This window comes from Solanum stenotomum, chromosome 8 (genome assembly GCF_019186545.1).
Source record: "Solanum stenotomum isolate F172 chromosome 8, ASM1918654v1, whole genome shotgun sequence".
Lineage (NCBI taxonomy): Eukaryota > Viridiplantae > Streptophyta > Magnoliopsida > Solanales > Solanaceae > Solanum > Solanum stenotomum.
Window position 1 is genome coordinate 59,536,552 of NC_064289.1, and position 23,341 is coordinate 59,559,892.

The following is a 23,341-nucleotide window of genomic DNA, read 5'->3' on the forward strand; positions in this document are numbered from 1 at the left end:
CCCCCCCCCCCCCCCTCCCCCCCTCCCCTCTTCTCAGCCCCACCCACCCTCCAATTTTTTTGAAAAATTAATAATTTTGAAAATTAAAAATTAATATTAGAATTTTTATTTTTTAGCACAATTTATAATTTTGAGTAGAAGTGAAAAGTGAGTGATCTATTATGGATCTATATGGTTACCCATATTTTACCCATTTTGACCATATTTGTAGGAGCTCTTAAAATAGCTTGAAGCCCATATTTACCTATTTAAAATATGAGTGATCCAAGTCATTAGGGCCCGTTTGGCCATAGATTTTCCAAATAATATTTGGGGAAAAATTTGGCAAATAGTGTTTGCCTATACAATTTGTCATTATTTGGCAAATATTCCAAATTCCCAAATACTAGTTTTTTCTAGTATTTGGGCCAAATCTCATTATTTGGGATCTTTTGAAAATTCAATTTTTACACCAAACTTTATCTTTTACAAAAACACCCTCTATAGTAGTTGTTTGCTTTGTATTACATAATTTTTTACGTAAACACCAAAGTAGTGATGAAATATTCCATGAATATGAAAGAAATGATATGGTTGTTGATGAAAATGATAAACAATTGGCTTAGGGTAACAAAGTCATATGCTTTGTCTACTTCACGATGCATGGAATGATGTTTGTTGCACTCACTCCAAACTACCACATTGCTCTAGAGTTGACACTACTTGTTATTTGTTGCAACGAAGATCCAATTGACTTGTAATACAAACTTATGGTTAGTTTTGATAGTTTTTAAAACTTATGGGTATAAATCATATTTTTCTAAAAATGAAATATATTTCCCAAATACTATGGCCAAACACATGATGAAATTTCACCCAAATTTTCACCCAAATAATATTTGCCAAGAATATTTGGAAATCTATGGCCAAACGCTACTTAAATATAGGCAAAATGGACTCATTTCACAAATTTGGGTTGAAATTGCCACCTCTAATCCACATGCTTGAATTAATTGAAGCATTAATGTTGTAACGAAAAATATTACATTTATTGAGTTACTGTGATGTTTTTAACTAATATATAAAACAATATTGGTATTTCTCTTCATCTGCGACATAATATGTTTTATCTTTTTTCAATATACAAAATAAATTTTTTTTTTTTTTTTGCATCTTTTTAAGTACAAATTATTCATATGTATATAGGACAAAATAAAATATTTATTGTGGTAAAGTAAATGAAATAAGAGGTCATAATTTGAAATAACAATATACTATACTATGTTAAAGTATTTTTTTTATATTTGTAGGAGTACTTGATATTATCTCCTGTATTCAGATTAGCAAACTAGAAATAATAAAAGATGAAAAGAAAAACACAAAGAACTATTCGAGTCCACATAACCCACTGTGTGTCCTTAAGAAATTTAATCCCCTCAAGTACCCGAGGTTGCAGATTAATTCCTCCCAAGATAAAACGGATTAACCATTAAAGAAGTAGCGGTACCTCAAACTTCGATAATTTCAACGAACTCAAAATGACAGCAATGAATCACACACAGAGACATGATCGATTGATTTTGTTTTGTAAGAAATGTATGCAAAAGAAGGGAAGAATTCAATGCAGAAAAATGAGAGAATGCCTCTCTATTTATAGCCAACTGTTGACATCCAATTTTGACCCTCCCCGATAATAATTAGTTTTGAGCTTCTTAATTTCCAAATGGTTTAGAATAATTAGCTTTATAAAATTCAAAATAGTTTCAAGGTTATTTTAAGTAACTTCAATCGGTTTTTATAGTATTTCAAATAACAAATATATTTCATATAATTATATACGTAATTAATATATTTTATAAATGTTGGAAAATCGCATCAAAAGATTTTTTGCTTTCTTAAAGTAAATATTTCATTAATTTAGTTTTAGTTCGAATCGTAGTTTTAATTTTGGGATTAATTAGTTCAAGTGAAAATCGATTAGTTTATAATTGAGTTCATTATTTTATCTCATTAAAATTAAAAAGCTCATAAATTAATTATTCTAATTTGTCCTATTTGAATTTTAGCCAAATCTAGTCCTTTTTTGCAACCCATAATAAGACCAACTTTTTGGGGCTTTTATCCCAATGTCTAGCAGTTGCATTAACATCAGCAACTCACTCCTTGTTCTCCAACAACAGTCCACCCTCCATTCCGACCCAGCCCATCATCTTCGACCCGGCCCAATCCAATTCCCACAACAACGGTATAATACACCAACAATACAATTCAACTGCATACCCGACCGACCCCACCATATTTCTTTTCTTCTCCACTGCTAACGCAAAAGACCCAGAACATTCCAAGCGTGAAAAAGCAACGGCGTCAAGTTCCAAATGGCAAACAGACGGCGACTTCACGCCTTGTTTACGATACAACGGTGCTCTGTGATTTCTTGTCTTCTTCCTCACGTCCCTCTCAACTCGTACAGTCACGGCAGGCACGCGTTTCTCCCATTTCCTCTTTCGGAATAGGAGAAAATTTCAGAAAAGTATGTCTCCCCCAAAATGGTAAAAAGAAGTTTTTGGGTTTTGAAATTTTCGGATGGGCTTTGGACCCGAATTTTCATTCGTTTCCCCCTATTTTTGCCCTAATTCTCCTTCTATATAGACTCTATGATTACTCACTGGTAAGGGAGAGATTTTCGGGGGTTGGAAATTTTTAGAGCAAAAACACACATAATAGCTTAAGCGAAAATAGCTAGAAATATATATTAAACACTCCAAGAAAAACAGAGGAAATACTTAATTTTGGTGTTTGAGTTTGATATCTCTGCCCAAACATTTTGATTTGTTGCTCGTGTTCGAGTCTCGGCGTGGTGAAGGCCGTTGTCTCGCTCGTCCTGCTCCCAGTCGCTGCTCGTCAAAAGCCTGCTGGCTGAGTCTGTCGAACTCTTATTGTTAACCCAATTGCATTTCGAGAGAGCAACAAAGCTCAAATCTCTTCTTCATCGAGTCAGTCAGTCGTTAAAATCAAAGAACGGGTCCCTCAAAATTGACGAACAGGAATTGTAGCTAATACGGATTTGTATACACTAGGTGTATACAAAAAATGAGAAAAAGGGGGCTTAAAAGGCCTACTCTTCTTTGAGAAATTGTATTTTGTTATTTTGGGCCTAAGCCTTTATCATTTTATTCATTATTATCTTGTTAGAACTTAGGACAGGTGGAAGATTGGCCTGAGGCCCAAAGAAATAAAATTCAATTTAGTCCAGGACAGGTACGAAGGTGGCAAAAAATTGGACCAAAGGCCCAAAATGAAAATATGCACAAGTACTGGTCCAGGCGGACAGGAAACCAAACTTGGGCCCAAATTTTCCTCTTTACTTTATCATTTCATATTTGTTTACCTGTCATTACTTGCTGTTAATCTTAAGGTTATTACGATTTAATTTCCCCAACAAACAATTATTCTGAACCAATCTTCTAAAAATTGACTAATTAAGAACTCATTTCCCTTTACCTTAAAACATAATTTTTCAAAGTATTTAACTGATATAATATCTTAATATTTCCCCTTTTTCCCCTTTAAAATGGTCCTAACTACAAAATAGTTCCTTCAGCAATTCAAGTTAAGTTAAATTATTTTAGCCAAATAATTAATCGTCGGATAACCTCGTATTAGCGGGCATTTCGAGTGCTTTAAACCCCTTCCTGAAATGCTAATAAGAACCTCGAACCCTTTGTATATTTTCAATTGATTTCTGTTTTAATCTATTGAAAAAATTGGTTTTCTTAATTTCACCTTAAAAATTAAGTGGCGACTCTTAAAACCAGTCTTAAATATTATTTTTAAATAAAACACCAACAAAGGGTAAATGTCACAACCCTTTGGAAAGAAGACAACCTTTCATTTCCTGTTCACACCTTTAAAACCCAACAATCCCCCACATGAATAAGGAATGGCTATTGTTAAAGCATATGCATGAAAAATTGTGTGATTCATAAGTAAGGATTGATTGCATCTGGATAAGTGGGTTTCCTTTTGAACTTTCCATAGTGAACATATATCGGATATACTCGATCAATCAATAGATTTGATATCTTTGAACTGTCAAGCTTTGGTGTATACCTAAACAACATAAGTCACACAATCAACCCTTGAACTGTTTTGGTTCTCATTGTTTTGTTCGTTTCAGTCATGAACACGTATTGGTTTATAAGTGCATAGAGAACTGGCCTTACCGGATTCTCCTTGAAGCGGCTTACACTTCACACTTACATAGGTGATTTCTAAATGTGTTATCCCGTAGATACATCATTTGATATACCCTGTATCAAACTTAGGAACCATTAAAAAGTCCTAATGCCTTTATCCTTGTTACTGAGTATTGTTTTATCATGAGAATGGACCATAAAAAAAATATTTTGACAATGTTGAACCGTCATCAATGACTTTGTTTGATCTTCTTGAACCTAGATCTTGGGATCTCCAGTCTTCTAGGTAGAGTTACCGCCACAATGACTTGTCCTCGGCCATAGTCTCATTCCCTTGGATAATCTATCAACTTCCTGTCTAGTTAGGCCTTTTATAAATGGATCCGTCACATTATCCTTTGACTTTACATAGTCAATTATGATAATTTCACTAGAGAGTAGTTCTCTAATGATATTATGTCTACGTCATATATGACGAGAATTTTCCTTATACATCATGATCCATGCCCTACCTATTGCAAATTTAACTCTCACAGTGTATGCATACTAGAGCTAAAAGGTTTGAGCTAAAAATCTTTCAAGAAATTTTGGAGTCATTCAACTTCTTCACCGGCATTATCTAGAGTGATAAACTCAGATTTCATAGTAGAGCGAGTGATACATTTCTGTTTGGAAGATTTCCAAGAGACAGCTCCTCCACCAAGAGTAAATACATATCCACTCGTGGATTTTACTTCATTTGACCCGGTGATTCAATTTCCATCACTATATTCTTCCAATACTATTAAATATTAGTTATAATGTAAAATAATAGTTTTTAAGTATGTTTTAAATACTCCAAAACTTTTTTCATTGTCATCCAATGAGTTTGATTGAGATTACTTGTGAACCGACTCAGTTTACTAATAGCACATGCTATATCTAATCACGTACACTTCATGATATATATCATATTTCTCAATACTCTAGCATAATCCAGTTGTGAGTCACGTTTTTCTTCATCTTTTGAAGTACAAAGCTCACATTTATTAGAGTCTTGACAATATTGAAATCCAAATACTTGAAGTTGTCAAGTACCTTTTCAATCACATCAGTAACTTCAATGTCTTTCATATCGAAGTTACTTTCTAGCATATGCTTAGTAGCATTTATGTCAGAAATGTCTCTTTTAATGATCAACTTGTCATCAACATAAAAACAAACAATGACCTTGTGATTTGGAGTGTCTTTAATGTAAAAACATTTATCACATTCATTAATGTTGAATTCATTTGCCAACATAGTTTGGTCAAACTTCGCATGTCATTATTTGAGTGCTTGTTTTTAGTCCACAAAGTGTCTTAACAAGTTTACGGACTTTCTTTACCAGGAACCACAAAACCCTCGGGTTGTTCCATGTAAATTTCTTCCTCCTATTCTCCATTTTTAAAAAAAATGTTTTCACATCCATTTTGACGAATTTGAAGGCCATATACCGCAACTAGCGCAATTAACATTTGAATTGATGTAATCCTAGTTAGTGGCTATTATGTGTCAAACAAGACTTTCTTATTGTCTAAAGCCTATGACAACAAGTCTTGCTTTGTATTTTCCAATAGTTTCATCAACTTTCTTTTCCTTTTGTAGATCCACTTTGAACCCCAAGGTTTATTTCTTAGAGGAAGATCAACCAACTCTCAAGTGTCGTTGCTCAAGATTGAATCTATCCTACTATTGACAACCTCTTTCCAAATAGGATGAAGACATATCTTCTTTGACTATATGGACTCATTTTCAAGAAGAAATGTTACAAAATCAAACCCGTAAGAAGTAATTTGTCCATTGACATTTACTACGCCTCTGAATCTCTTTATTAAGTACATTCTCCTTTGGTTCTTTCCAAGGTCATTTAGACCTTCCACTTGACTATCCGACGGTTCAGACTTATGAACCATAAATCGACATGCTTTACTATTTGTAGCATAGCCAATGAACATACAATCTAAAGTCTTAGGTCCTAGTTGACCCGTTTGGGAATGGTTTCCCATTTCCATTTCTCATATGAAATAGACTGTATTGGAAATTGTTTGATCACTATCTTTCAAGAGTTATTGTTTGTATAAACTTTAAGGGACGACAAACAATTCTCTATCAGAATACAACAAAGCCTGAACAAACACAACTTTCTGTTTTTATTTATTTGTTACTCCCTTTACTAACAAACAAAACTTTTTGTTTCTCTCTTTCTGAATAGACAAACTTTTTGTTGTTCTCTTTTACTATAATGATAGCATCCCTCTCAAATTTTGTGGTAAACCTGAACTTATAAATAAGACATTCAACATTTCCTTCAATGTTCGATTTTTTTGGTCAACAATTTCATTAGATTGAGGTGAGAATGTGCAGTAATTTGATGGATGATTCCATTTTTCAAATATATTTCTGCAAAAGAAGATTCTTATTCTCCACATCTACCACTTCTAATCATGACGATCTTTTTATCCAACTGAATTTCAACTTCAGTTTTATATTGCATATATATTTCTAATGCTTCATCGATCCTTACCATTCAACAAATAAACATAACAATATCTAGTGCAATTGTCAATAAAATTTATGAAACACTTTTTCCCACCACGAGATGATGTTGACTTCATATCACAAATGTCAATGTAAATCAATTCTAAGGTATTAAAATTCCTTCCAACAACATATACTTGACATTTTGATTTATTGCACTAGAATTTAGGCAAAACTTTTAAGTTGATTAGTTTTTGCAAGATTTTGTAATTGACAAGTCCCAAACATTTATGTCACAAACAATTTGATTCAAGCAAGTAAGAACAAACAAAAATACTACGTTTGAAAAGACCTTCTATGAGGTAACCTTTTCCCACAAATATTTTATTCTTTACTTTTTATAACTTTCTCAAATACAGACATTGTTTTAGAGTCAACACCTTGCCATATGTCCTTTTCAGAAGGACCTTTCCATAACATTCAATTTGTTATAGAATTACCCATGACCATAGTCTCATCGGTCCAATAAGGGAAATATGACCCAAATGTTTATTTTACAACACAAACATAACAGATCATTTTTCACCAATGTTCATGTCTATACAATTTTTATTTTATTTTAATAGATATATCTTTTCATAAAAAATCACAATATTTTAAGTGAAACTTTTTTATCAAAGAATACAATTCTTTTGAACGAGTAATATAATTTTGTGGTTTTATACTAGTCATATCATATACTAGTAAAGAGAGACTCAACAACCACAATATAAAATATACTCCACGAATTTTGTGGGTCTGACATAATACAAGAATGTCATTAAATTTCATATCTTATACTTTCAAATTTAAACTAGATAGTAAGTCTAATTTTGTCTTAATCACAAGTAAAGAATCCCCCACATTTTAAATATGTTCTCAAAAATATTTTTCAAGTATTTGAAATTATTTTCCACATATTTTTTCTCATTCTTTCATATTGTATACCATGAAAATACACATTGACAACACGAAAGCCTTCTTTTGGAGATTTAAATCCATACAAAAACCCATTGCAGGCACAAAAATCACTAATTTTATATTACTAGTATTTTTTTTTCACTTTCTGTCACAATTAGACAGACCACTTAGTATTTAGAATACCAACAATAAATATTCAATCTTTATACAACTTGTTTCTAGTTTAACGATGAAGTTTTTATATTCTTCTAATCGTTAAACGAATGAACCTTGAATTCTGATGAAGTTTTTATATTCTTCGAATCAGTTTCACATTCAGACAGAGTAGTAAACCAAAAAGGTTTTAATCTCCAGAAACCTCAAATGCAACACTGTTTCTAGCTAACGATGAAGATTTTATCTTTTTCAAATCATTTAGCCTTAATATTCTTGACGAAGATTTTGTACTCTTCAAGTCAGAATATTCATTCAAACAGACTATTTAACAAATTGGTGAAGTTTCTATATTCTTCAAACCAATGCACAATCTGATTTGTTTGTGAAGTTCTTATATTCTTCAAACCAATGAAGTAAAAAAATCAGAGGATTTTAGTCTCCAAAAGTTAGACACAATCAAATTTCACATGGAGTAGAAAACTACAAAAAAAAAAATTCCTCCTCTAAACAGAATACATATTAATAATAATAAATATATATTCTGAGATCATCACATAATGACCATCTATCCTAAAATTTATGAAATAAATCTCATAACTTATAAAGGATAGAAAAAAAATCAAGGGAAATAAAGATAAAAACATGATTTACCCCCATTGAATCATATTCTATTTGTCAACAATGATTCCATGCAAGTCACTTTTCTTGCTAATTTTTTCCTTCTTTCCCAGTTTCCGTCATATTCCAATTTTTCTCGGAAGACATTGAACTTCAACGAGAAACTAAACTCATGTTCAAATATTGTTAGGATACAACATCTGTTCATTTACTTCTTCTCATAGGTATATAAAACCAAGAATAAAAAAAATAAATTAAAGTGCATATCTTAACCTTTATGCACAAAATAACTTTTCTTATTGAAAAGAAGATTGAAGGGGTGCAATGCTTCAATGCACTTGGGAAGAAAATAAAAATAATCTTACCCATCCAAAGAAAACTTACTACAGAAAATATACTCAAACATATTAAAGTAGTACTAATTCATTCCAAAACTCTTTTATCATATGATAAAATAATTCTCTTCTTCTTCTTTTTCTTTCCAACAAAAAGAACACAAAAAATAAAAGTAATTTCCTTACCACAGAAAATACCATCAATATAAATTTCTTAAGCTTGTTATCTCCTGTATTCAGATTAGCTAACCAGAAATAATAAAAGATGAAAAGAAAAACACAAAGAACTATCTGAGTCCACAGAACCCACTGTGTATCCTTAAGAAATTTAATCCCCTCAAGTACCCGAGGTTGCAGATTAATTCCTCCCAAGATAAAATGGATTAACCATTAAAGAAGTAGCGGTACCTCAAACTTTGATAATTTCAACGAACTCAAAATGACAGCAACGATCACACATACAGACACGATCGATCAATTTTATTTTGTAAGAAATGTATGCAAAAAGAAGGGAAGAATTCTATGCAGAAAAATAAGAGAAAGCCTCTCTATTTATAGCCAACAAAAGGTATAGGCCACAACCCTTTGGAAAGAAGGTAACCATTCAAAAAGAAGATAACCCTTCATTTCATGTTCACACCTTTAAAACCCAACACTTGATTCTACATACAAATTCTAATTTCGTAAAAAAATTAATATTGAATTTCTTCATTGTCTCTTTATTATTAAATTAGTTATGAAAATAATAATGTGTGGTTAAAGGCACATTATGAAATGAAGAGGGTGTAGTTATGGAGTTGATTTTTAGAATAAAATACTTTAAGTAGATTATTGTGTTAATTATTAAATGAAAAAGTTATTTTTTAAAATGATATTAAGAAAATAAATTAATAGATTTAAGAAAATGGTTTTAAATAATAGTGAATATTTCATTTATTATCTATTGAATTTAAGAGATTTAATATTATTATAACATATCATTTGGGGTCATGAATTTGAAAAGACATAGAAATAATAGACATTATTAAAAATAAGAGTCATGAAGATAACAATGTGTGAGTTAAAGACACAAGATTAATGAATATAATGAAAATATAAGTTATGAAAATGAAGAGGTGTAGTTATAAAGTTGATTTTTAGAATAAAATAATTTTAAAAAATAAAAAATACATTAAAGTAGATTATTGTGTTATTTATTAAATGAAAAAGTAATTATTGAAAATGATTTAAAGAAAATAAATTAATAGATAAGGAGTATTTTCGTAATCCAACTTTTTGACTTAGATTCTTATATAATACTAGTTCTGGGAACGTCCCAAAACATTTCATGTAATTTTTGTATTGCAAATGACATATTTTATCCCCTTCAAATCTATATGAATTATGATGATGATATGGTAGGAGTGGCTTTGAAAATTTGATAACCCTAAATAATATGATAGGAGTACAACATTTGGTCTTTTGGCAGGTGTCATTTTCTGCTCTTCGCAAGGACGTCGTCAATGTTGTGGATATCATGGAGAGGTTAAAGAATGAAGAAGATCAAATAGCTCTTGAAGATGGTGTAATTGAACTGCTGAAATTTAGGCTGGCACTAATTTGTGCACACATCCTGCTTTCTTATTCCAATTTGGAGCAGTTTGAAAATGTAATGACTTCACTAAGAGAGCCGCTTAAAAATGTGTTTCAATCAATTTTGGTTAATGTTGACAACAAATACAACATGCCTCAAGTCCTTGGTAGCCTCCCGGATAATATCGATGATTGTATCAGCTCATGTGCTCGTTCTACATCCATGACTGAGGAGGAGTTGGACTTCCTCCTCCTGAATCTCCATTATCTATCCAAGTATGCTGAGCAGATGTTTCCATTAAGCACTCAGCTTGTGATGCTTCAGAATATGTGTGGTAACATGAAAGATTTCAATGGGTTGATAGTGAATGGTTGCATTGAGCAAGATATTGTAAAATATGTCTTACCTCTGTTTCAACTCATGGCTGAGAGAGTTGGATTCTTTCTTTGGGTGTTTCATATAGAGTCTGGACTCTCCGACTCTGGTGATGAAGACTCTCACCTCAGCAAGTTAAATTATCTACTCTTGAAGATTGTTCCAGTTGAATTCGAGCTTATGCACATATGTTATACAAATTTGAAAGCTTCAACTTCAGCAGAAGTTGGACGCTTCATTAAACAGCTCCTGGAAACCTTTCCAGACATTCTTAGAGAATATCTGATTCATCTACAAGAGTACATGGTAACTATAATTAACCCAAGCATTTCAGGAGCTCGAGACATTCACATCATGATGGAGTTTCTGTTGATTGTTCTTACTGACATGCCTACCGACTTGATTCATCATGACACATTTTTTGATCTCTTGGCACATGTTGGAGAACTTACCAGAGAGGTAGTATCAACTCTTGTTTGGGAGTTTGGAGACAAATCAATGATCAAAGATTGTATCAATGAAGCAACTCGTACAACAGTAGACTTGCTAAAAGATATTGAACTCCTGAAGGGAGATCTCAGGCATGTTTACTTGAAATCCCCAGACTCATGTCAAAAATGCTTCCCCATGAGTGATGGACCGCTCTTCATGCATCTTCTACTCAGACACTTAAAAGATTTGATAAAGGAAGAAATTGGGCAAGTGAAAGAAGATCTGGAATTCATAATATCTTTTTTCGCGAATATTGAGGAAGAATTTTATAAAGATCTCTGGGCACGCATTTTAAATGTGGCATTTGAGGCAAAAGATGTCATTGATTCAATTATTGTTCGAGATAATGGTCTCTTACATCTTATTTTCTCACTTCCCATTACCATAAAGAAGATCAAGCTTATCAAAGAAGACATCTCCAATTTACTTGAGAAGATTCCCAAGAACAGAGGGCTCGTTGTTGTAAACTCTCCCAAAAAGCCAGTTGAAAGCAAGTCATTGACAACTGGTAAAATAATTGTAGGTTTTGAGGAGGAGACAAACTGGATGATGAGAAAGCTCACCAGTGGACCGGCAGATTTAGATGTCATTTCGATCACCGGTATGCCGGGTTCAGGTAAAACTACTTTGGCATACAAAGTATACAATGATAAATCAGTTTCTATCCATTTCGACCTTCGTGCATGGTGCACGGTTGACCAAGGATATGACGAGAAGAAGTTGTTGGATAAAATTTTCAATCAAGTTAGTGACTCAGATTCAAAATTGAGTGAGAATATTGATGTTGCTGATAAACTACGGAAACAACTGTTTGGAAAGAGGTATCTTATCGTCTTAGATGACGTGTGGGATACTACTACATGGGATGAGTTAACAAGACCTTTTCCAGAAGCTAAGAGAGGAAGTAGAATTATCTTGACAACTCGAGAAAAGGAAGTGGCTTTGCATGGAAAGCTCTGCACTGATCCTCTTAACCTTCGATTGCTAAGATCAGAAGAAAGTTGAGAGTTATTAGAGAAAAGGGCATTTGGAAACGAGAGTTGCCCTGATGAACTATTGGATGTTGGTAAAGAAATAGCTGAAAATTGTAAAGGGCCTCCTTTGGTGGCTGATCTGATTGCTGGAGTCATTGCTGGGAGGGAAAAGAAAAAGAGTGTGTGGCTTGAAGTTTTAAATAATTTGCATTCCTTTATTTTGAAGAATGAAGTGGAAGTGATGAAAGTTATAGAAATAAGTTATGACCACTTACCTGATCACCTGAAGCCATGCTTGGTTTACTTTGCAAGTAGGCCGAAGGACACTGCAAATTCATTCTTTCAGTTGAAAATTTTATTGGGTGCTGAAGGATTCGTGGAAAAGACAGATATGAAGAGTATGGAAGAAGTGGTGAAGATTTATGTGGATGATTTAATTTCCAGTAGCTTGGTAATTTGTTTCAATGAGATAGGTGATGCACCGAAATTCCAAATTCATGATCTTGTGCATGACTTTTATTTGATAAAAGCAAGAGAGGAAAAGTTGTTTGATTTGATAAGTTCAAGTGTTCCATCAGATTTGATGCCACGTCAAATTACCATTGATTATGATGATGAGGATGAGTACTTTGGTCTTAATTTTGTCCTGTTCAGTTCAAATAAGAAAAGGCATTCTTGTAAACACCTCTACTCTTTGAGGATAAATGGCGATTGTCTCTCTGATGCATGTCACCTAAGATACTTGAGGCTTCTTAGAGTGTTGTACCTTGATTCCTCTTTTATCAAGGTGAAAGATTCTTTGCTGAATGAAATATGCATGTTGACTTATTTGAGGTTCTTATGCATTGGGACACGAGTTGAATCTCTGCCTTTATCTTTCTCAAACCTTTGGAATCTAGAAATTCTGTTGTTGGATAAACAAAGATCAACCTTGGTACTATTACCGAGAATTTGGGATCTTGTAAAGTTGCGAGTGCTGATCGTGACTACTTGTTCTTTCTTTGATATGGATGCAGATGAATCAATACTGATAGCAGAGGACACAAAGTTAGTGAAGTTGAGAATATTAGGGCAACTCATGCTTTCCTATTTGAAAGATCGAGAGGATATTTTCAAAAGGCTTCCCAATCTTCAAGATCTTTCATTTGTTCTCAAGGAATCATGGGATTATTCAACAGAGCAACATTGGTTCCCGAAATTGGATTTCCTAACTGAACTAGAAGACCTCACTGTAGGTTTTGAAAGATCAAACACAAATGACAGTGGGTCCTCTGCAGCCATAAATCGGCCATGGGATTTTCACTTCCCTTCGAATTTGAAAAAAGTTGTTGTTGGCTAGCTTTCCCCTGACATCTGATTCACTATCAAAAATAACGAGACTGCCCAACCTTGAAGAGTTGTCCCTTTATCGTACAATCATCCATGGGGAAGAATGGAACATGGGGGAGGTAGACACCTTTGAGAAACTCAAATATTTGGAGTTGCATCAAGTGACTCTTGCCAGGTGGGAGGTTGGAGAGGAATCGTTTCCTGCTCTTGAGAGATTAGAACTATGGAGATGTCATATGCTTGAGGAGATTCTGCCTAGTTTTGGGGATATTTATTCATTGAAAATTATCACACTTGTAGACAGCCCTCAACTTGAAGATTCTGCTATCAAGATTAAGGAATATGCTGAAGATATGAGGGGAGGGGATGAACTTCAGATCCTTGGCCGGAATAATATCTCATTATTTAAGTAGCATTATGGTTGAAAAGTAGATTGTACTTTGCTGGGTGATATTGTATATGATAAAGAAAACTCTTTTTCAGTTAATTGTTATGAAACATTTTTGAGGGATTTTAGAAATTGGTGCCTATTTCCTCCTGTTTCTAAGAAAAAGAAATTTAATTTGAGTAACTACCTCTACCGCTACTGAAGGAATTAATCCAAATGTGCCACTGCTAGAATGTCTTGTACAGACTGAACATGGCTATTTTAATTTCCAACTGGTAGAATTACAATATTAACTTAATTCAAGGTGATGCCTTGGTAGCCAACACAAATAGAACTTAACTTATGGTAGCCACACAGTAGGTGACAAACACGATGGCGATTTCAAATTCGAAAGGAAGAATAACTTGTGTTCAAAATGATGAAACTGTATTGATGTCTATTAATTTTTTTAAAATCATATCTTATGTTAGTAACAATATAATCATCTTATTTCAAATATAATGTGATTGATCAAATGTTTAGAAATGCCTATATATAATGTGTTTCATTAAATGTTTAAAACCTGCCTACAATGTGTTTGATCGAAGTATCAAATGAACTATATGTTTGTGAACATTAAGTAGAAATTGAGCAGATGATAGATATGATCACATTAAAAATGGCAACCATTTGTTGTTCTGTTTTTTCTTCTCTTTCCAATTACTTATTTTCCGTCGTACCAAACACATCATTCTGTTCGAGTTGTCTTAGAAATTAGAATCAAAACACTGTTTCATCATTTGTTTGAATTTTCACAAAGCTTAACAGAACAAGTAAAAAAAGACTTTTGAAACTTGTGATCATAAATATATCATAGTATTTGCGTAGAAATAAAAGCTTTTAATTAAGAAATCATATATTTATATAAAAGAGAACCCTAGGCCCGCCTACGTGGCGCCACCACTAGCTAGAATTTCCTTTTAAATTTATTTATTTCCAAAAATACCCTTCCCCTTTCATGAAAAGATGTGACTTTTATGAAAAATTATGACTTTTATGAAGAGTTGCGATTTTTAAATAAAATTGTGACTTTTATGAAAGGTTGTGACCTTTTCGAAGGGTTGTAACTTTTCCGAAGAGTTGTGACATTTTCGATAAGGCACAATAAACATTTGTTCACACTACCCTTTGTTGTCTATAAATAGAGGGATTTCCTCTCATTTTAAAACAACGAAAATTTTGAACTTCTTCTTCTTCTACATAATTAAATATTCGTGTACTTTGCTCCTGTTGAGCGGCTCACTGACACTATTTGTTTTTGTATCAATATACTTGTGAATAGATTCATTCCATCCTGAGAGGATCTGTCACGCCCCGAGCCTACACCCTGGGCGGGACCGGCACTCGGAGACCATTTCTGGCCCCAAGCGAACCCTTGGCCTGGCTTTCTTAACTCGGCGGAAACCTAACTCAACAGAATAACTTCATGCAAAGTAAGATCATAAGACCACTTAACTGATGCAAATCTGGCCATAAAGGCACCTCGGGTCTCAAAATAGAGTATTTACATATATACATAGATAAGAGACTCAAAACTAGCTGACTGACTGTCTGTCTATGAAGCCTCTAAAACACTGAGATGGATGTTGGGACAGACCCCGCAACATCCTAATAAGACAAAAATTGAGAACACGAAATAATTGAGTCCTCCGGAATGCAAGGAGGCTCACCACTGACTCTGGAGTGCTCAGCTGGATCAACGACGAGCAGGCTGCTGATCCGGGGTACCTGAATCTGCATCATTAAACGATGCAAGCCAACTGGCATCAGTACATGGAATGTACGAGTATGCAAGCGGGAAAGCCAAAACACAACTTAAGCTTGAAAGGAAATACAAGAGAACACTTACCTCGGCTCTGTATGACTCATGACTAACTGAACTCAATATATATAAAGCAATAAGACGCATGCAATATATATAGCTTGTAAAACAGTATAAACAACTTAGCTTGTTAATGATAAAACAATAACAACTCAACTATACTTATATAAAAGTAATATAACTTATGTGGGAGGTTCTTTAACCGACAACCACCACTATGAGCCCTAGTGATGATACAACGCTTTACCTCGCGTTGCCAAGGACCATCCTATACCTTGCCGTGATATAGGAAGCTAACTTTACTTAGTGGATCCACTAGCTTAACTTTCGTGATCATCTAAAAAGTATGATCCGAGAAATCCCATGTTGGCGCATGGTTCTTATGGAGAGTTGAGTAAATCAGAACTCGTGTCCCCAATTCGGTGCTCAATACTACTCCCAAAAATACTTTGGCCCATAGATGTCTTTAAACACATTTTTCTTTAGTTGAGATAATTACTCAAAACTTTAGCCTAAAGGCTCTTTTGGAGAAAGAAAACATGGTTCCCCTCTTACTCAAACGTAATAGCATTTATAACTTCCTTTGGGAATACTTAGTTCCCTAATAGCCTTTAAAAAGAGAACTCAACTTTAAACTCATGACTTAACTTGAAACTGAGACTCTTACTCGACTTGAAACTTGAGACTCTTACTTGACTTGAAACTTGAGACTCTTACTCTTTTTCTTGACTTCTAACTTCACTTGACTTGGGACTATCTTTCCTTGAATCGGAATTATGAATTCAAGGTGTTCGATCACATGTTATGGAGGGATTCTTGAACGCTTAGACGTACTTTGGAGTGTCGGAAACAACTATAAAACATAGGTATAATACTTTGGAACATGCATGAGAAAGTGAGAAAAGAAGTGGGGAGAACTTGGCTGAGACTTCAGATTTCTGGTGACACAGATGGGACTTACGGATGCCATCGACGGACCATAGATGGACTTACGGTCCGTCCTGCAGGTCCGTAGATCGCGTCAGAAACTTTCCCCAGAATTCCTTTTAAAAAAATGACTAAGTGTTGACCTACGGTCCGTAGGTCAGGTTACGGACCGTAGGTCGTGACAGTAGATCGATGCCCCAAGAACCCAACTTCTGTCCCGATTAACGGTTGACCAGTACGGACCGTCAATCGATCTACGGTCCGTAGGTCACGTCCGTAGATGGGGTTCGACAGCCAAAACTTGCTGAGAATTGATGGTGAATCAGTTTCAAAAGGGTCATAACTCTTAGAATCATAATTCCCTCAACATACAATAGGTTTCAACTTAAATACACGACCCAATCATGTCTCACAACGAACAATAACTTCAACAACACCACCAACAACATCAACAACAACTAACAACTTCAACACTTCAACAACAAATCCCAATCTTTTCTCAAACCATAGAATAAACTTGGTGTGTGTGAGGGAAAGGATCAACCCACACGAAAAACTCACATACCTTGATAGGGATCACCCCCGACGAAAATCCACAATGATCTTGACTAAGCTCCTCTTTCTTCTCTTCTTCTTCTTCTCCTTCTTCTCTTCTTAAATCTCAAGAACCCTAACTCTTTCTCTTTCAAAATGGGACAAAAATGATCCAAAGATCAGCCTAATGCAACAATATGAGCTCAACATAAATGATTTGTGAAAGGACCAAAATGCCCTTAAATTTCCGGACGGATTTCCTTTCCAACTGCCCAACTTCTACAGGGCATAACTCCCTCATACGAACTCGGAATCGAGTAAACTCAGTGGCGTTGGAAAGATCGTTCCAAGGGCTTTCTAAACATAACTAGAACTACTCTTGGTTCATCTTGATCTAGGAGTTATGACTGCTCAAAGTTGGCCAAAAACTCACTGATTTCCACACTTCCAGATTTTTAAATTTTTCCAAAAATGACTATTTCCAAATTTCAAGCTCCTTCAAAGCCACTTCAAATTGTCGGATGTTACAGGATCTATTTCTTTAAACTTCGGGTACTAGAGGGGAATAATTTCCTTAAGGAGACGTTGCACATTTAGTGGGCTCAATTTTTCCTTTTTGTTACATTTTATTGTTATAGATCCTAGTATATTTTTTGATAGTCATTAATGTATGCTTATGATATTAACTAGTCTTTTGGAAACATGTGTGGCATGTTTGTCCCTTATCAGTATTATAAAAGCTTCTAAACAAAAGTTGAGTTATAAAATAGAAAATTCAAGATTAATTTTATCACTTTCATTGTATTTATTAAAAAAGAAAATTCATAACAGTATACCTGTGCGTTTGTCATTAAAGAAAAATAGGTGTAGCTAACTAAGATAATATAGTCTCTGGTACTATGAATACGTCAGTATCATATATGTGTGACTTTGTTGGAGTAAATAGGCAGGAAAACTTTAAGAAGAAACAGAGGCTCGAAGGTTAAGAGAATTGTATGCTGAAGTCTTTTCTATTTTTCAGTATCTGAAATCACAGGAAAGTACAGCTTTATATAGACTTAAAAATAACAAACTACTAAGTCACTAAATGACCATTACTTCCATTAACTAAACAACTAATTACTAACCAAAACAAAACTAGAAAGTACTGCACCATGATCAGCATATTTGCTAACAACTAGCCCTAGAATACAGGACACTACTAACAAACTTAATTGACCAGGTCATACTTTGAATCAGTCTTCAATAGACTTATCCTTTATAATTTCGTGTTTAATGCTCTATGTGTATGTCACATAGTAATTTGTAAAGAGATGCAGTGAAGGAAAACAAACTATAAATTTGGATGTACAATTAAAAATTACTAGAATTAAAATTACTCGTACTATTAGAATAACTAAAATTGTAAGGGAAAAAAATACAAATATGAACACTTAATTTTATCAATTGAGAAATCATGTATATATATAAAAGAAAACTCTAAACCCGCCAGCGTGGCGCCACCACAAACTAGGATTCCCTTTAAATTTATTTTATTTCCAAAACTGGCCTTCCTCATTTAATTAAAAGTTGTGACTTTTATGAAAAACCTTTTATGAAAAGTTGTTACTTTTTTGAAAAGTTGCGACTTTTATGAATAGTTGCGACTTCTATGAAAAGTTGTGACTTTTATGAAAGGTTGTGACCTTTCCGAAGGGTTGTAACTTTTCCAAAGAGTTGTGACCTCTCTGATAAGACACAATAAATATTTGTTCACACTACCCTTTGTTGTCTATAAATAGAGGAATTTCCTCTCATTTTAAAACAACGAAAATTTTGAACTGCTTCTTCTATGGACAATTAAATATTTGTGTACTTTGCTCCTGTTAAATGACTCACTGACACCATTGTTTTATTTTTCCATTCTGTTTCATTTTATTGTTACAGATCCTTGTATGTTTTTTTACTGTTATTAACTTATGCTTATATTAATAGTTGTTGTTTTTGAGTACATGATTTAAAGTTTGTTGTTTATGTTTCTGCAAAATTATTGTTATAGGTATTTGTTAGTACAGATTAAATAACACACGTTAACTGAGTATTCAAGCAATTTTTCTCTACTGGAAATGTTGGTACGATAAAAAAATCCCTCACAAATCTCTAATTTCTTAATCAGCAACGTCATTCCTTCAGATACAAGGATGAGATTTTGTGTTCTTTAGAAAATCCTCTGAGATTAATAACTTTGTATGCCCATATTTTTATGTTGTTGTTATCTATTTTTACTAAATTTTATCAGTGGATATTATGAGTAATCTATGAATTGAAAGTTGATTTAAGTGTTAGTCAATTTTTGGAGGTATGTTATTTCAAAACATAGGAACTTTCTGGTTAGAATGATTTGTTATCATCATTGGATATCTCATAGTTTACTCTCTTTAAAGTATGTTTTTTCTCGCTGTTTTATGGTCTCCTTAAAATTGTATTGAATATTTTTCGTTTGGTATGTATATGATCTCTCTTGGACAAAGCTTTCGTCCTTTTAATGTTTTTCTTTTTTTCCTTCTCATTCCTCACTTCTAAATATTTTTGGTGTGCGTTATAACTATTTTTAGCAAGCTTAATTTGAAGAATATGAAACAAAATCTGCTCTCAATAAAAGTAATATCTTAAGCTACAAAAGATATGTCTATTAACATAGATTTGTTGTCCTTTATGTCCAAGTCATTGCTGAGCGTTAATTTTTTTAATGTTCAAGAATATTTCTTTAACATGAGTCGAGGATCCAACATTTTGATCTACTTATACTTTCATAATACAAAATTTATACATACATATTTCTAAAAAAAGTCTTAAAGTTGCATTGATAAAGCATCTAGAAGGGCCTTCGGAGCAGCAGTCTAATGAAGAATGAATTTTTAAAAGGGTCGACAATATTATTTTGGTGTCGTTTCAAATTTATTTTTCTCCTTCTATAAATTTTGTTAGACTAACAAAGTAGATATAACGAAAAGTGGTGAACGTTTGACCTCAAACAAGTAGATTGTCTCTAAAAAAATTATTTATGTTGGTGTGGTTTTTAACGGTCTTAACTTATTTATGAATAATATTGATTATCAAAAACTTTCACATAATTTTTTTTTTCACAAGGAGTTATTCTAACCATTAAATTATCAGATTCTATATTTTTCATGTACAAAAAAATAAAAAAGTGATGTTTAATCGCTACATAAAAACATCACTCAGTTTTAACAAGATAATTATATCATCAAACATTTATTATGATAAATTATGTAAAAGATAAAAATGATTAGATATCAAGATATTTTTAATCATTTATTATATATTTACAATTTTTGAGATATGTGATAATGTAAAATCATTTAATTTCTGCTGATGTTCATAAAATCTACTAAAATTTACTCTTTTTTTCCTATAAGAATCTATTAATGGAAAGGTTGTTAAAAAGCTTAGAAAAATTATTTATGTCCGCGCGAAGTGCGGATTTATTACCTAGTTCCTTTATAAACAGAGACATTTGAAATACGGAGAGCTTCTTAGCTATTTTGATTAATGCGTATACGTATTTAATATAAAAGAAGGAAGAATTAGAAAAGGATAAAATTATCGAAAATTGAAAAAAAGTACTTCAAGTTACTTGGCTTCATGATCATTGATCCTCTCTTCAAGTATGTTTTCCAACCATTTCACATGATAACTTGATTCCTCCATTTTCAAATCTCTACTTTCTCTTATGTCTTCATTAATTAAATTACATAAATGATATATTAACACAATTTGTCTTTTCATTTTCTCATTTAAATCTCTACTTTCTCTTATGTCTTCATTAATTAAATTACATAAATGATATATTAACACCATTTGTCTTTTCATTTTCTCTAATGCTTGCTTTTAAAAAAAAAAAAAAAAAAACCTTTAAAGTAAATGTTCATTTGTTATTAAGAACACAAATGAAGAAAAAACAAACGATTCTGGTACATTGGGTAATTCATTTTTATTCTAAAATATTCTTTTTATATTTTGTACATTAAGCTGAAATGTGGAAAGGTTGTAAATAAAAAATAAACTAAGATAAATTCACAAAGAAAATGAAAAGGCAACATGTTCTAACTATTGAGAAGGTTAGCATTAAGTTAAGAAGATTAAAAGTTATACCAATTAAGTAGTAGACTAACATTAAAACGTTCAAATTATTATATTTTTATAGTAAATCGCATGTGTAGCCAAGTGTATCCATTTCTATAAACTTATAGTATATGACAATCGTGCTCCACATAAGTTAGACATCTTATTATAATGTTTGATTTGTAAATGTGAAGTATTTATAGGATTTATGTTGCACTAAAAATGTATAAATGATGGTCGATATAGGAAGATTTTTTACCAATTAGTGTTACACATATAATTGTTAGAGTAAGAGTGTTTGTTTGAAAATTAAAATAGTGATATAATTTTATTTGAATCTCATTATTCGCATGTTATTCTACCTCATCAAGTCATTATGTTTGTAACTTTTGTAACATATGGACTATTCATTTACCCAATTTATTATCATATAATCTTCGAATTTCTCACCTGTAAATAGTGATGGTATTACTTTGTTTTGACAGCCAGGGATAAACAAGAAATAGAGTGAAAAAAGAAGAGGAGTACTATATTGTGTTTATATTGAGATTAATTAATCTAGGTAAAAAGAGAGTTGAGACAAAGAAAAATATTCTAAGTCTTCAATTATATTCACTATATAAAAGAGAATAATTATATGTTGAAGAAAGATGTTTTTTTTTTTTGCGAAGCTTTGGACTCTTCAACTAATTCGGAGTTGCTTGAGTTGTATGATGTTATTGGATTATTGTATTCTGGAGGGCAGAGGCGTATCGCATATGCTGAGGCGGTCACCAGATTCACGTAAAATCATGCTCCCCTCTCATGATCAATATATAGTAGTGTCAAATACAACAAAACGGAGAAAGTGATATAAAGTGAGCAGAATATTGGAAGTTTGATTAATTTTCTTATCTTTTTCCTTTGGAGGCCCCACTGTAATTGATTCATGCTTTTGCTTTCTTGACTTTTTGGAATAATACTATGCATCATATCTGGTCTTAATTGTTCCTCTGTTTATTTGCAGAATTTTGAGCTCTATAGATCTAATAACAAAGCAAGCAGAGGCAACTAAAAAGGTTAGTCAACTCATCTAATAGTTTTTTTCAATTATGGAAAAGTAAAATGTAAGGAAAATGAAAAAACTTTGGTAGGTTAGTTGGATCTCACAAAGATAAAGGAAAACAAAATGCAGGAGAAAGAGAGAGGACTAAATAGATCACCGCCTGTTTACAATAAATCAATAGATGCATGACCTTGTCACTTAATCGTAGTTAGTTAATGTATATTTTCATCTCATTAAACTATTACTTACCCATGATAAGTTGTATTAGTTTGGTATTAATATCCAGTGCTGGTGAATTCTTACCGGGTGAGAGGGAGGGGGTTGGAGAGTGCAGAGTGAATAGAAGCAGATCTTTTAGATTTTTTCTAAGATGACGAAAGATTCCCCTCACTAATGAAAATATATTACTATAAGCTATTAAAGATAGAAAGGTTCGGTACCAGTTGGTCTCGTTTATGGATGAACCCCATTTTTACAAGTTATTTTATTCAATTCAAATCGTAAGTGTACATAAAAGATTATCATCCATTTTCTTCTTCGTATAGGTTGGAAAAGTAATGGTAAACGAGCAGGACTCCTTTTTTTGTAAATAATTAACAGTTGTGATACACTTTATTTTATTGAATATTTAGATCTTCCATTTTCTTCTTCATACTCCTTTTTTGTAAATAATTAACAGTTGTGAGATTTAATGTTTGTGATTTCATGTCATAAACATTTTGATGTGTGATTAAGATTGACATTTCCAATTGTGCGAATATAAAATTACTATATGTCAAGTTATACAATTGCTCTTTATGCACCATTTGATGTTTGACTAATTTGATATTTATCATCTTCCACTAAATAAGACCTCCTCTTAAGTTCGCGTGAAAATAGTGAAATATTGATTATTCTTGTCTTTTCATCTTCTTTCTCCTAATAAAGTTTTATGTACTTTTTATGCATCAGGTCTTGAGAACTTGAATAGAAAAT

At 32.7% G+C, this 23,341-nt stretch overlaps 1 protein-coding gene, 1 long non-coding RNA gene and 1 pseudogene across 2 annotated transcripts in view; 2 read left to right on the forward strand and 1 right to left on the reverse strand.

Moving 5' to 3' along the window:
- LOC125874061 (uncharacterized) overlaps positions 1-13,654 on the reverse strand; it is a 67,377-nt gene extending 53,723 nt beyond the window's left edge. Inside the window, exon 1 of the long non-coding RNA XR_007447224.1 lies at positions 13,614-13,654. This is a non-coding gene — a long non-coding RNA (uncharacterized LOC125874061). The remainder of the gene's footprint in view (positions 1-13,613) is intronic.
- LOC125874051 (putative late blight resistance protein homolog R1B-23) overlaps positions 1-23,341 on the forward strand; it is a 111,897-nt gene that overhangs the window by 75,462 nt on the left and 13,094 nt on the right. The window contains exon 3 of the mRNA XM_049554858.1: positions 11,800-12,004. Coding sequence (XP_049410815.1) covers positions 11,800-12,004 — 205 coding nt within the window. The remainder of the gene's footprint in view (positions 1-11,799; positions 12,005-23,341) is intronic.
- LOC125874050 (putative late blight resistance protein homolog R1A-3) overlaps positions 1-23,341 on the forward strand; it is a 99,975-nt pseudogene that overhangs the window by 43,434 nt on the left and 33,200 nt on the right.